At 37.0% G+C, this 15,655-nt stretch overlaps 1 protein-coding gene across 4 annotated transcripts in view; it reads right to left on the bottom strand.

Annotated features, from left to right (window-relative positions):
- Positions 1-15,655, bottom strand: part of LOC127418059 (plastin-3) — a 50,242-nt gene that overhangs the window by 2,639 nt on the left and 31,948 nt on the right. For all 4 annotated transcript variants that reach the window (XM_051658412.1, XM_051658411.1, XM_051658410.1 and 1 more), the window contains 7 exons: positions 12,923-13,018; positions 7,488-7,683; positions 4,849-4,927; positions 2,974-3,091; positions 879-1,012; positions 639-762; positions 356-480 (listed from right to left, as the gene is read on the bottom strand). In XM_051658412.1, coding sequence (XP_051514372.1) covers positions 356-480; positions 639-762; positions 879-1,012; positions 2,974-3,091; positions 4,849-4,927; positions 7,488-7,683; positions 12,923-13,018 — 872 coding nt within the window. The remainder of the gene's footprint in view (positions 1-355; positions 481-638; positions 763-878; positions 1,013-2,973; positions 3,092-4,848; positions 4,928-7,487; positions 7,684-12,922; positions 13,019-15,655) is intronic.

Below are 15,655 nucleotides of genomic sequence, written 5' to 3'. Positions count from 1 at the left end.
GCGCCCCACCGAGAACTAACCATATTATAGCGACAACGAGGAGGTTACCCCATGTGACTCTACCCTCCCTAGCAACCGGGCCAATTTGGTTGCTTAGGAGACCTGGCTGGAGTCACTCAGCACACCCTGGGATTCGAACTCGCGAACTCCAGGGGTGGTAGTCAGAGTCTTTACTCATTGAGCTACCTAGGCCCCTCGATCTTGGGATTTTAAGATATCATTATCAGAACCCTAAGAGTTAATATTGATGTTTTTTTCTAATTAACAACCAGAATATATCCACTTACATTCTCCTTCCACAAGTACTTCAAATCGTGTTGCACATTAAGTAAGGAACACTCTTAAGTAATCTTACTTTGCATTGTCCAGTTTGTCTGCATCACTGAGGCTTCCTCTCTTGACAAGGTCATATTTGACAGAATTGGGTTGGATGGCATCAATCAGGTCCAATACTGCCAAACTTGAGCTGATCTCTTTGTCCTACAGCACAGAACACTACACTTACTTCTGATATTCAATCAAAACATGCAAGTACACTAAATATTGGACGTTGTATTAAGCATGTGACAATTAATGGAGCTACTGCAATATGTAGAATGTCAGTTGGATAAATGAAGGATAAAAACGCTCAAGTTCACCTTGAAACTTGATATTTTGGTTGATTTTCCCGCATTTGACAGTGTTTTATTAACCCAGTTGACGATGATGTCATCATTGACTTTTTGGCCATCTCCCAGATCCTCCAGCACATTCAGAGTGTATCTACAGGAAAACACATCAGCACAAGAGAACGACTGTTAACGTAAGCAACCTGTGTGTTAAGTGTACCTCTTTTATTTTAGCCAACAGGGTATGTCTAAATGTAGTTTGTGCTTAACCTCCTCATGAGTTGCCAGACCAGGGCGAGAGTGAGGGTGGGATTCCCATCGTTTAAGTCTTGCCCCCCGATGCCCACCAGTGAGAAATTAGCTTTGGTCTTCCCCAGTTCCACAGCGTAGTTACAGTTCTCCAGCTGAAAGAGCACACACAGACAAACAAGCTCTTATAAAGATGACAGAAATACATTTTGTCCCAGATATCAACATTACAAACTTGCCTTAAAGGAATAGTTCACTCAAAAATGAAAATTCTGTCATAATTTACAGGGTTTCGCATGTTCAAGCGAGAACTAGCATTGTTCTGCACTAAAAATAATGAAGGTTCTCTTGTGAACTCGCGTCACTGTGAGCAAGCTTCATTCATAGAGCTAATAAACATGCAACAAACGTCAAGAAAAGGAGTAGTTCACCCAAAAATGAAAATTCTGTCATAATTTACAGCACTTCGCATGTTCGTGTGAAAACTAGCATTGTTTTGCGCTAAAAACAACGAAAGTTCTCATGTGAATGCGCTTCACTGTGAGCAGTGCTGGGTAGTAATGGATTACATGTAATCTGGATTACATAATCAGATTACAAAAATAAAGTAATTGTAATTGGATTCAATTACATTTTAAAATACTCTTTTTATAGATTACGTGATTACATTAAAAAGGCAATGGCAGTAAATTGTTAATAATTGATTGATCATCCTAATCATTCTCTTTTTTCAATCTTTTACATTTTTCATTCTAAATCAGCACACCGTTGATATACGTTCGGTAAGTCTTCAAGTGTTTTCGGAAGAGAGGGGGAGGGTTGTGTGTTTTGCGCATAGAACTATTACTCGCTATTACCCAGCCAGTTAAAGATGGAGCGTTCTACCTCAGCATTTAACCACTGGATTGCTTCAAAGGATCTAGTGGATGCCATCTCTAAGGGTATTGCCCGCAGGGTACACAATAGTTCAACTGCAAAATGCGCAGCAATATGGAACAAAGCCCATCGCTCTACTGTTGCTGCCGATGCAGTGGAGTCCAATGCATGAAACTTGACAGAAAACATAACACAACTGTTCCTTGTGTGACTCGGTGGAACTCTGCTGTTTTAAATATTCTGCTCTTTTAGAATATTCTTGCTGTTCAAAAGATAATATCTTGCACCTCAGCTTTGGATTAGGTGATGGACTATCAGTAAGCAGCAAGGGTTAAAAGTGTTTTCAGATGAAAGCGTTGACCTAGCAACGTTGCTGTTGATTTTATGGTCATTAATGTTCTTTATGTTGCTATTGTTTTATGCACTTAAAATGAACTTGATGTCTCAGTGTTTTGAATTATAAACTTTGGCCATGCACTGTCATTGCTATTAGATTTAATGTTTATTTCATTCATGTAATGTTTAATGCACTTTTTTAAAAATGTTAAAAAAACTGAGGCTCTTTTTGTTAGCAATAACGAATGGAATACATTTTCTTCCTCTTTGTACTTTTATGTTAAAATGATTATCCTACTCAAATGCATGTGACCCAAAAATATAATCTATGAGATTACGTTCCTGATTGCATTTTTTTTTCATGTAATTTGTAATCAGTACCGGATTACACTTCACAAGTATTCCACCCAGCACTAACTGTGAGCAAGCTTCTCTCATAGAGCTCATAAATGTGCAATGGACGTCAAGAAAAGGAGTAGTTCACCCAAAAATTTAAAATCTGTCATAATCTACAGCGTTTCGCATGTTCATGGGAGAACTAGCATTGTTTTGCTAAAAACAACGCAAGTTCTCGTGTGAACACGCTTCACTGTGAGCAAGCTTTACTCATAGACATAGCTCATAAACATGCAACGGACATCAATAAAAGGAATAATTCACCCAATAAAGAGCATTTTGTCATAATTTACAATGTTTTGCATGTTTTACAGAGATATCACATACATAGGACTCCCAAACTTTACTGAAGTCCACTATCATGTTGCTTTTATACTGAAGTTTGTGTTGGTTGAAAGTGATAAAACTGTTCTAAATAAATTGATAGAAATCTCCAGCATGAAGCATGTACAAATCTACACAAGACATGTAATGAATGAGGCTGTTTAGTAATGTCATAAGGCAATACCTTTTTCATGTTGGCCCCTAGTTTTGGATATGGAGGCTTGTTGACTTTGTTGCTCCAGTCAACAGGAACCTTGATCTTCTCATACAGCTGCAGGATGACTAGAGCATCTTGAAGATCACTGAGAAGACCAAAACAGATGAATTACTCACTCAAGAATAACATTAGATAACAGACAGATACAGTTGAAGTCAGAAGTTCACATACACTTAGGTTGAAGTCGTTAAAATTTTTTAACCACTCCACAGATTTCATATTAGCAAACTATAGTTTTGGCAAGTCGTTTAGGACATCTACTTTGTGCATGACACAAGCAATTTTTCCAACAATTGTTTACAGACAGATTGTTTCACTTTTAATTGACTATATCACTATTCCAGTGGGTCAGAAGTTCACATACATTTAGTTAACTGCGCCTTTAAGCAGCTTGAAAAATTCCAGAAAATGATGTCAAACCTTTAGGCAATTAGCTTCTGATAGGCTAATTGGAGTCAATTGGAGGTGTACCTGTGGATGTATTTAAGGCCTACCTTCAAAATCAGTGCCTCTTTGCTTGACATCATGGGAAAATCAAAAGAAATCAGCCAAGACCTCAGAAAAAAAACATTGTGGACCGCCACAAGTCTGGTTCATCATTGGGAGCAATTTCCAAATGCCTGAAGGTACCACGTTCATCTGTACAATCAATAGTACACAAGTATAAACACCATGGGACCACGTAGCCATCATACCGCTCAGGAAGGAGATGCATTCTGTCTCCTAGAGATGAATGTAGTTTGGTGTGAAAAGTACAAATCTATTCCAGAACAACAGCAAAGGACCTTGTGAAGGTGCTGGAGGAAACAGGAAGACAAGTATCTATATCCACAGTAAAACGAGACCTATATCGACATAACCTGAAAGGCTGCTCCAAAACTGCCATAAAAAAGCCAGACTACAGTTTACAAGTGCAAATGGGGACAAAGATCTTACTTTTTGGAGAAATGTCCTCTGATCCAATGAAATAAAAATGTAACTGTTTGGCCATAATGGCCATCGTTATGTTTGGAGGAAAAAGGGTGAGGCTTGCAAGACGAAGAACACCATACCAATCTTGAAGCATGGGGGTGGCAGCATCATGCTGTGGGGGTGCTTTGCTGCAGGAGGACTGGTGCACTTCACAAAATAGATGGCATCATGAGGAAGGAAAATTATGTGGATATATTGAAGCAACATCTCAAGACATCAGCCAGGAAGTTAAAGCTCATAGCAAATGGGTCTTCCAAATGGACAGTGACCCCAAGCATACCTCCAAAGTTGTGGAAAAATGGCTTAAGGACAACAAAGTCAAAGTATTGGAGTTGCCATCACAAAGCCCTGACCTCAATCCGATAAAAAAATTGTGGGCAGAACTGGAAAAGTATGTGCGAGCAAGGAGGCCTACAAACCTGACTCCGTTACCCCAGTTCTGTCTGGAGGAATGGGCCAAAACTCCAGCAACTTATTGTGAGAAGCTTGTGGAAGGATACCCAAAACATTTGACCCAAGTTAAACAATTTAAAGGCAATGCTACCAAATACTAACAAAGTGTATGTAAACTTCTGACCCACTGGAAATGTGATGAAAGAAATAAAAGCTGAAATAAATAATTCTCTCTACTATTATTCTGATATTTCACATTCTTAAAATAAAGTAGTGATCCTAACTGACCAAAGACAGGGAAAGTTTTCTACAATTAAATGTCAGGAATTGTGAAAAACTGAGTTTAAATGTATTTGGCTAAGGTGTATGCAAACTTCTGACTTCAACTGTATATGCTTGCAGTAAAAAGTTGCAAAATACCAAAAACTTTAATTTTACCATTACGACCAGAAAGGTAAGTGTGTGTGTGCGATTTACCCATATAAGTGATTGACATGAGGGTTGACACCCAAAGAATTCATCCAGTTCCTGAATGTTCTCTCTTCTCTGGTTTCTCCTACAGTGATCAAATACAAGCAATTTAAAAAAGTTAATTTTTTAACTGCCCAAGAGTTCACCACCATGCTGGACTCAAGAAATGGCTTGGATTCCTCCTTAAATACAAGTCTATTTGACTTTCTCACACATTTTTTCATCTACTAGGCGGTAATCGGATATGAAGAATTACAGAATTAAATTTTCACTAGTTTAAAAGCTAATTCTTGATATCAGCAATGGGATTACTACTAGTGAAAATGCTTGCTTTCAGTAGGTTTGCACTAGTAAAAATGTTAATTCTTGATATAAACAATAATGTCATTACTCACGGTAATACACATTCTTGATTTAAAAAATGGAATTTCAACTAGTAAAAACACAATTATTGATATCTTTAACTGCATTTTGACTAGTCGAATTTCACAATGATCCGTCATTCACTCCTGTTCAAAATGCAATTACAGATATCTATAATTAATGTCTTACTAATTGAAATTCCAAATAGACATATAATCTTTGTACTGTTTACTAAAAATAATTGTTGATATAAAATTACATTGTTACTAATACAAAAATCCATTCCAAAATGCCAATTTTTGATATCTGAAATTTGTTTTTTCACTAGTGGCAATGTTAATGTCAGATATCTGTAATGTGATTGCAACAATTAAGAAAGCCTTTCAAGATATCTTACTCTTCAATTTAATTATTTCTGAAATCCATTTCCAGATCTCTGAAATGACAAATCTAACATTTAAATATAAAAATTATAATTTTTACTAGTTGTAATTCTATTGGTAATATCAGTAATGGATATTTGCACTAATAATGATGTAATTATTGATATGAAAAATTATCCTTTTTACTAGTTTTAATTTGATTGTTGATATTAGGAATATATGTTTGTACTAGGCCCAATGAAATATTTGATATATTGTTGATATCAGGAATGGATATTTGTAATAGTAACAATGTAATTACTGAAATAAAATTTATAAATTTTACTAGTTTTAATTAGATTGTTGATCCAGTAATTATATTGTTGATATCAGGAATGGATATTTGTAATACTAACAATGTAATTACTGAAATAAAAAAATATAAATTTTAGTGGTTTTAATTAGATTGTTGATTAGGTAATTATATTGTTGATATCAGGAATGGATATTTGTACTAGTAGCAGTATAATTATTGATATAAAATTATCATTTTAACTAGTTTGTACATGTAACAATGAAATTATTGATATAAAAATTATATTTTTTACTTGTAATTCTATTGTTGATAGCAGGAATGGATATTTGTACTAGTAACAATGAAATTATTGATATAAAAATTATATTTTTTACTTGTAATTCTATTGTTGATAGCAGGAATGGATATTTGTACTAGTAACAATGAAATTATTCATATAAAAATTATAATTTTTACTAGTTGAAATTGTATTGTTGATATCAGGAATGGATAGTTGTACTAGTAATAATGAAATTATTGATATAAAAATGATAATTTTTACTAGTTTTAATTCGATTGTTGATCAGGTAATTATATTGTTGATATCAGGAATGGATATTTGTACTAGTAACAATAAAATTATTCATATAAAAATATTTTTACTAGTTGTAATTATATTGTTGATATCAGGAATGGATATTTGTACTAGTAACAATAAAATTATTCATATAAAAATATTTTTACTAGTTGTAATTATATTGTTGATATCAGGAATGGATATTTGTACTAGTAACAATAAAATTATTCATATAAAAATATTTTTACTAGTTGTAATTATATTGTTGATATCAGGAATGGATATTTGTACTAGTAACAATAAAATTATTCATATAAAAATATTTTTACTAGTTGTAATTATATTGTTGATATCAGGAATGGAGAATTGTACTAGCAATAATAAAATTATTGATATGAAAATGATCATTTTTACTAGTTGTAATTCTATTTTTGATATTGTAATGTATATTTGTAATAATAACAATGTAAATATTGATATAAAATGATAATTTATACAAGTTTTAGTACTACTGTTGATATTAGTAATGGATATTTGTAATAGTAACAATATAATTACTGATATAAAAAGGTCATTTTTACTAGTTTAAATTAGATCGTTGATCCGGCAATTCTATTGTTGATATCAGGAATGGATATTTGTACTAGTAACAATGTTATTATTGACATAAAAATGATAATTTTTACAGTAAGAAGTGCATGATGTGGCCTGACTCTAAATGCAACTTCAGATGTATTAGTCCCATGTCTACCACAAGGAGGCACAGTTTTATACCATTAGGGCGTACACTGTTGAAACCTCAGGACATTACCCAACAGCCCCTCACTTTGAATGTCTGGCTGATGTGCCATTTCCACAAAAAAAATAATACAATAAATAAATAAATAACTCCTGGATGTCCTATGCACGACGCCATTAAGTATATCTTTAGAAGCAAATGTTTGGTGGCAATGTCACCCACTCTCCTGAATCATTACATAGCACATGTATTTAGTAAATGCTAAAATGGTACAAAGCGACAGGAAAGAACAACAATTATAATACCCACCCTCCAGAAGTCCCCAGTTGATGTCTTGATTCTCGGGTTTGGTCAGTGCTGGGTACTTGTTGAAGAGATTGGCAACAAATGCCAAGTTGAGTTTAGGGTTGCCAGACACGACGTCAGTGGACGTGACAAACTGCCTGCAGCCGAGTCTGTCTGCCTGCTGCAGCATACACTCCGCTCGCTTCAGGTCATCTTTCTCCTGCAGAACGCAGACGAATCACATCAGGAATTGCAGCTGAATAGATAATCACTGTACTTAGAATCCGACAAACTTGGTTAATCTTCTCTCTGCTTCTGTGGGCCAAATTTGCTTAAGCCACATATGCAAATATTCTCCAATTTACGTCATGGGTCAGTGGGAGAACAAATCGCTTGAATCAAAATCAAACAGCAGGCGATAACAAAAGAGAAGTACTAAAATGTGCCAAGTTCATCAGGTGTACAACACAACAGTGCTTAAAGTGACATCAAACCAGCCTAACAAGCTGGGAGACCAGCAAAGACCAGCTGACCAGGTCAGGCTGGTTTTAGCTGTTATTTTCCAGCAGGGAAATTATACAATATAAGGCTGTGTTCCAAACCCTACACTGAAAAAAATGTTGAGTAAGATTTACTTAATTTTTATTTCGCACGTTTTTGCTCAGTTATTCTAAGTAAATTTTAATGGTGTAAAATCTATTTTAGTTCATGACATAATATTGACTGAAGTGAGTAAATTTAACTTAAACATTTCAGTAACTTCAACTAAAAAATCTGATGAACATGGATTTTAATTTTTTTTTTTTTTTTACTAAGTAAACATTTTATAAGAACATTGCACATTTTGAACTTTCATTTACACTTTTAACCACGTGTCACATGACATATGGAAGCTTCCAACAGGGAAGCTTAATGCATGCTATATGGTCTATTAGACAGCATCACCTTGCAGACCTCAACACTTGGTGCACAAAACACAACGACGTAACAATTAACAGATACATTTTTTGATCATGAACAGGAAATTCTGAGTAGAAAATTAACTTCAGACTTCACAAAACAAGAGGTTACTAAACATAACAACAAAATCAACATTAAAACAGTGTGAAGTTGCAAACAGTGAAACCATGCAAGCTCAATAATTATTCAAGCCCAGCACATGCTACAAACAACAGCTTCAAAAAGTTACGTAAAAATTTACCTACCAGTGAAATTTACTCAAATTAGCGAATAAACACAAGGTTTTCTACTTTAGAGCATTCATTTTTACATGTTTGAATTAATACAAATGTAGAATTTACTTCATATTTTCACTTATTCAGTGTATAAAGTGCTTAATTTTTCTGCAATATTTACTTAAGCACAAAATAATTTTTTCAGTGTCTGAAACAAAATGTACAAACTACAACCACCAATTATTTTTTGAAAGGCCCTTCTACAAGGCTGTGGTTGCATGTGATGACATTTTACTGATATTTCTTTTGCATTTATTTAGTGAAAAACATGCCTTGATTATTTCAAATCAGATTAAAAATTCTTAGATTCACCATTAAATCTAATTATGGTTCCTCTGATTGAAAAACAAAAACAAAAAAAACAACCTTTTAAGCCATAAAAATGCTTTAAAGGAATATTCTGGGTTCAATCCAATTTAAGCTCAACTGACTGCATTTGTGGCATTATGCTGATTTGACCAAATGTTCATTTTTGGGTGAACTATCCCGATAAGACTTGTCTTCACTGGAATTTAAGAAATATTCAGCGTTCAATACAAGTTTAGCTAAAACAACAGCATTTGTGGCATAATGTTGATTACTACAAAACATTTTATTGACTCGACTCTGGCAGGGTCAGAATTAACTTTGTAATTCTAGGGCAAATTTTTGCAACCAGGATCTGGTTTTAAGGGGCGTTTTTTTACCTTTATTTGGGCATTTAAAAAACAGTGTGTCGCATTTTATGCAAAATACTTTAATGTAATCAATACATTAAAATGCATTTCTAATTCATTCAGTAAGGCTGTTAACTATACATTTAAATCAGCAACACCTCAATATTTTTATAATATGTATTACGCTTAGAATAAAATATTAGGAAATACAGAATAAAAAACCGTTCCTTCCGAGGGAATTTTTGCCCCTGCATTTTGGGAGCATTTTTGTCACTTTCAGTGCCCCAAGGCCCCATTAATTCCTGACCCTGGTCTCTCGTTTATTTTTAGAAAAGCAAAAATCACTGTTACGGTGATGTGCTTACAATGGAAGTGAATGGGGCCAGTCCATAAACGTTAACACTGTTTCAAAAGTATTGCTTCAAGGTGTAAACATTATGTGTTTCGTAATTAGTTTTTTTACTTTTTGTGCTAATCAACATTATGCCACAATTTGACAAATGCTGTGGATTGACCTTAACTTTTGTTGAACCCGGAACATTCCTTTAAGACTGGGTCATGTTCAGTTGTCAGCCTGACCACAGCCATCTCATTCAGCACAGAGTCAATAACAACTGCTCTGAGCAGCATGTGAGGTTAAATACATTCACATGGCACAGTCTGTCCTGACTCACAGAGCATTCAAACATCAGGCCTTAGTGTGTTTGGAGGCTGCTGGGACATGGGCGACATTTTTATTATTGTCCTCGAGCAGTGAATTATTTGAATCGTGGTATATTGGGGGTGTAATCTGGCATCTGCAGTGGGTGTGTTGTTACTGCAATATGTGGTTTTTTAGCTCGTTTTCCAATTGTGCCTACTGGAAGTCATTATTGTAAAAGTTATCTTAAGCATAAACATGCTTCCTGAGAATCTGTAGTCACTTTTGTCAGCGTAACCTGCATTATAAGCAATCGTTTAAAGGGATAGTTCTGGCAAAAATGAAAATTCTGTCATCATTTTTTCACCCTTATGTTGTTCCAAACCCATACGACTTTCTTTTTTTTTTTTTTGTGGAACTCAAAAGGAGATGTTAGGCAGAATGTTTGTCAAAAAGATGCAATGAAAGTGAATGGAGACTGAGAATATCATTCTCTCTAACATCTAACATGGAAGAAAGTAAGTCATATGGGTTTGGAACAAGATGAGGGTGAATAAATGCTGACAGAATTTCCATTTTTGGAATTCCCTTACGGAATCTATCGGGTTCAACACAACTCTTATCTGTGATATGCTGTCGATTACAGTGATTAGCGCCTTTACATGGTCCTTACATTGAGGTGAAAGATTGGACTTAACTTTGCACAGACAAGGTGTGTTATCACACTGGTCTCATGTTAACATGTATAATCAAGTCTTGTGTTGATACTTTCAAAACAATGTTTGTTTTAACATTTATTTTGGTGCAATGCCTTGTCCCATAGACTTGAATTATAACTGCATTACTGTAAACAAGATTTTAGGCTGTTTTTACAAACTGAGGTACTATTTTTGACCGTAAGTAGTATTGAAAACAGAATATTACTGTGGAGGCGGGGGCGTGGCCGAGCACCATCTTGTGGTGAGTGAGGCCGGGGGAGATGAGTGGTGAAAGATTTCCACCTGTGCATAACACCTGTTTTGTGTTCCAGTAAGGAGTGACGGGGCTTATAAGGTGATATCCTTATTGGTTTCATTAACCACTGTTAAGCGGACGTTTTGTTTAAATAAACAATCTACCCGGTGTTGGAAATGGTGTCTCCCGTTTCCTCATTCCCTGAATAAAAGATCTTGTTACACTAGTGCCGAAACCCAGGACTGAGGGGAGATATGCCATCATGGAGCCCTCGCCGTTGGCTGACATCATCAAAACCCTCGCTGGTATCCATCAAACTCAACACCAGGCCCTCCTGGAGCTTTGTTCTGAACAGGAGCAATGTTTCGAGGTGCTCCTGCAAGCCTAGGCGGAGGACCGGGAGGTGTTCCCGAGCTTGTTGCCAGCAATGACACCGGCCGTGTGACCCCCACCTCAGATCACCCTGGTCAAGATGGGCCCACCAGGATGATCCCGAAGCGTTCACTGAGTTGTTTGAGCGAGCCACTGCGGGGTCGGGCTGGCCCCAGTCACAGTGGACGGTCCGCCTGCTGCCACTCTTGTCGAGGGAGGCCCAACTGCCTGTGGCTAACCTGATTAACCTGATAAGACAGCAGCCATTGCGGCTTGTCTGAGGCCCAAGACCAAAAAGGGAGTGAGACAGTTCCTGGGGTTGGCTGGCTATTATCATAGGTTTGTCCCTATTTTTCAGACGTCACCAGCCCGCTGACTGATCTCACTAAAAACGGAGCGCCAGACCCGGTCCAGTGGACGGAGCCATGCAAACAGGCTTTTCTGCTAGTAAAGGCTGCACTCTGTGGCGGACCACTTTTGCATTCCCCTGACTTCTCTCTCCCTTTTGTATTATAGACGGACGCATCAGACAGGGGGTTGGGGGCTGTGTTGTCCCAGTGGTGGGGGGGAGGAGCACCCCATGCTGTACATTAGCCGAAAGCTCTCGGTAAGAGAGACAAGGTACGGCACAATAGAAAAGGAGTGTCTGGCCATTAAGTGGGAGGTCCTCACCCTCCCATTCTACCTGCTTGGGAGAGCCTTCACCGTCTGTTCAGACCACACCCTGTTCCAGTGGCTCCACCGCATGAAGGATATCAACGCATGGATCACTCGTTGGTATCTGGCGCTTCAGCCCCTTAAATTCAAGATGGTCCACAGACCGGGGACACAGATGGCTGTGGCTGATTTGGCGGGGGTGGGGGCGTGGCCGAGCGCCATCCTGTGGAGAGTGAGGCCGGGGGAGATGAGTGGTGAATGATTTCCACCTGTGCGTAACACCTGTTTTGTGTTCCAGTGAGGAGTGATGGGGCTTATAAGGAGAGGAGACAGCGGCAGAGGGGGAGACAGCCTGCTAGCAAGCTGTTCGTGTGCTGTTCATGTGTTAGACTTAAAGCTACCCTGATTTTGTTTCCTCTTTTTGGATCAGTGATATCCTTATTGGTTTTCTTTACCGCTGTTCAGCGGACATTTTGTTTAAATAAACGATCTACCCTGTATTGGAAATGCCGTCTCCCTCTTCCTCATTCCCTGAATCAAAGATCTTGTTACAATAACATCTTTCTTGCGCTCGGATAAAGTTTTACCCCCCTATGCCAAGTTTAGACCTCAAAGAAACACTTGTGTTTGAACTTTTGGTTTTCGACAACTGCTCTCCGCAAAGCAGGATGCTCCCGGTCAGAGACTTCCAGGAAGTTCCTGTAGTGTGTCATCTGAGATCGGTCAGCTCAGTCCTGACTTAAAAATAGCTGCTGATGTGAATAAAGCTTTGATATTCTTTGATAATACACCCTCCTCCACTGAGAGCAGCTTACTGCTGGATGCATTATAAGAACTTATAGGGGCCTCAGCTAATACCATTATGTTTTTTGGTCTCCTTTTTTATATTGGTGTATTACTGAGCAATGTAGAATGAAAGATGTGCACAATATATCTTCAACTTACACTGAATCCCGACATGTCGATGTCAATATGATCTTCTCCCTCCTTTTGGCCTTTAGGTGCGATCTGGTTAAGCAGGTGGAAATAAGCCCTGGAGTCCTTCAGATTCAAGAGAGAGAACAGAATTAGTATTTTTTTTTTTCTAATCCTAACATCTAAAATACATGGAGAGTGATGCTGCCTTCAAGTCATATTGGCATGATTGTATTTACAAGATGAGCACACATGCACAACACTACATCCAGTAAAAAGTCATGGCAGAAGATAATTAAAAGGTATATTTTTATAATAAGTTGTAATTGTGAAGGCTGACTGTACAGTTTAGTTTGTACACATTTTGTGTACCTTTGATGAATAATAATAATAAAGCTTGCCAGAAAATGTTTACTCATTTAGCTGGTTTGTGCCATCAGGCTTGTGCACTGCATGGACTAATTTTCTTAATCTCATGGTCTTGTTTTCCAGTAAAAATATCTATACATTCATTTACTTGAAAAGCAAAATCATTTACTCACATGCCATCCCATATGTGTATGGCTTACTTTCTTCTGCCGAACACAAATTATGATTTTTAGAAGAATATTTCAGCTCTGTAGGTCGATATAATGCAAGTGAATGGGTGCAAAAATGTTGACGCTCCAAAAAGCACATAAAGGCATCATAAAAGTACTCCATATGACTCCAGTGTTTTAATCCATATCTTCAGAAGCGATATGATAAGGTGTGGGTTAGAAACAGATAAATATTTAAGACCTTTTTTTTTTGCAAGAAATTCTCCTCCCTCCCCAGTAGGGGGCAATAAACATGAAGGATGTGAATCAACAAAAACACAAGAAGAAGAATGTGAAAGTTAAAGTGGAGATTGACTGAGCAGGAAGGAGAATTTATAGTAAAAAAAGGACTTAAAAATTGATCTGTTTCTCACCCACACCTATCATATTACTTCTGAAGTCATGGATTAAACTACTGGAGTCATATGGATTACTTTTAAGGCAGTTTTACATGGGATATGGTGGGGGGGAGGCTTTGCTTGCGATCTTGCCACATCTCGTTTGTACAGGCGTTTTCCATTCACACGAGAAGCGGTGCAAAAAGCGCCAGTAGAAGTGCAATAATGCCACCCAGATACTGCATCTATGAGGTGATTACTGTAAATATTGTATTAGTTTTCATGCAAGTGATTGCACTTAAATAAAATGGCACTTATTTTTCATAAAATGTTTTATAACTATAATTATTGTAATAAGCAATTTTTTCAAATTAATGTAAAATTATAATATCAAGGCTAAACAATGTAATTGTAAATATTGATGGCGTCTTGCCACCTGTCTCCACATTTGATGAGTTCAGCATTTTTTTAATGAATAAAGAAACAGACTGCATGTTACATCATATTTTTATTGGCAAATTGGTATAGTATATATAGTATCACATCAATAATTAAAATGGGAGAGCTACAAATGAACATTAAAAATCCACAAAACACTATGCCAATAACCCACCTGGGCAACTGTATTTTCTGTTTATCTAAAGTTGATGTTTCAGACATCTGTTGCAGAAGAGAAAATTAAAGTATATGGTCCATGGCCCATTTGTATACATTGCACATTCATCTATTTTCCAAACATAAGCTATACATGTTTCCGTAGTCTATTTTCACCTGGTACACCGACTCGTCCGCTCACAGCTTTCCATGAGGCCGATTTCCTATTTATGTCTCTATAAACGCTCAAAGAAACGTTATGTGTCAGGAGGACTTTGATTGGTCAGTGACAAGCGGCAGCCGCGGAAAGATAAAATATTTTTATCTTGCGCGGTGTACGCCGCAAGCAGTCGTGCACAACAAAGCAGTAGGTTTCTCGTGAACGAGCTTGGAAAGCGGCACCGCTTCGACTGCCGCCTCAGTTTTGCCGCCTGCCACCTCTCTCTCATTGAAACTGAATAGGGAAAGCATGGTGACCGCGTCCCGTGTAAAACCACCTTTATGCTGGCTTATGTGATTTTTGGAGCTTCAAAATCTTGGCACCCATTCACTTGCATGGTATGGACCAAAAGAGCTGAGAAATTCTTCTAAAAATCTTAATTTGAGTTCCGCAGATGAAAGAAAGTCATACACATCTGGGATGGCATAAGGGGGAGTAAATTATGATTTTTGGGTGAACTAACCCTTTAATATATTCTGCAATTTTGCTTTGAGTATCTGTTTTAAGGATGTTTAGATATTTTACTGGAATTTAAACAAGACAAAGATATTCAAAATATTTCAGTGTGATTTTTTTTCACCATGCAAACCAATTACATTTCGCATCATTGCATTAATTACACTAGTGTGCATCCTTTGCTATTTATTTTGTTGTACTATCCCAAAAAAAGCTTCCAGAGTTTGTCGGGAATTAAAAACAAGGTACGAGGTTGTCCATTGCTTCCATTTCATTCTGACCAAAACCACTCAAAACACTGATCACGTCGTAATCACGACTGTAAAACTCATAACTTGGAACTCTCCAGGAGGACATAAAGGCAGCATAAGATATTTACATACAATTTGAAGAATTTAAGCTAGACACAATACGGAGGTACATAAAAAAACGAGAAACAAACAATCATGCATGAACTCGAACTGACAGTGGAAATGACAGTGGGATTTCGGACATCAACAACAACAAAACGGGAACAATCATGCCAGGCAGCATACAGTAACTGATATGGCAGTACATCTGGAAAAGTACCTTAATA

This window comes from Myxocyprinus asiaticus, chromosome 27 (genome assembly GCF_019703515.2).
Source record: "Myxocyprinus asiaticus isolate MX2 ecotype Aquarium Trade chromosome 27, UBuf_Myxa_2, whole genome shotgun sequence".
NCBI lineage: Eukaryota > Metazoa > Chordata > Actinopteri > Cypriniformes > Catostomidae > Myxocyprinus > Myxocyprinus asiaticus.
The sequence above is the reverse complement of the archived record's forward strand: the minus strand, read 5'-3'. Positions and strand labels throughout refer to the sequence as shown.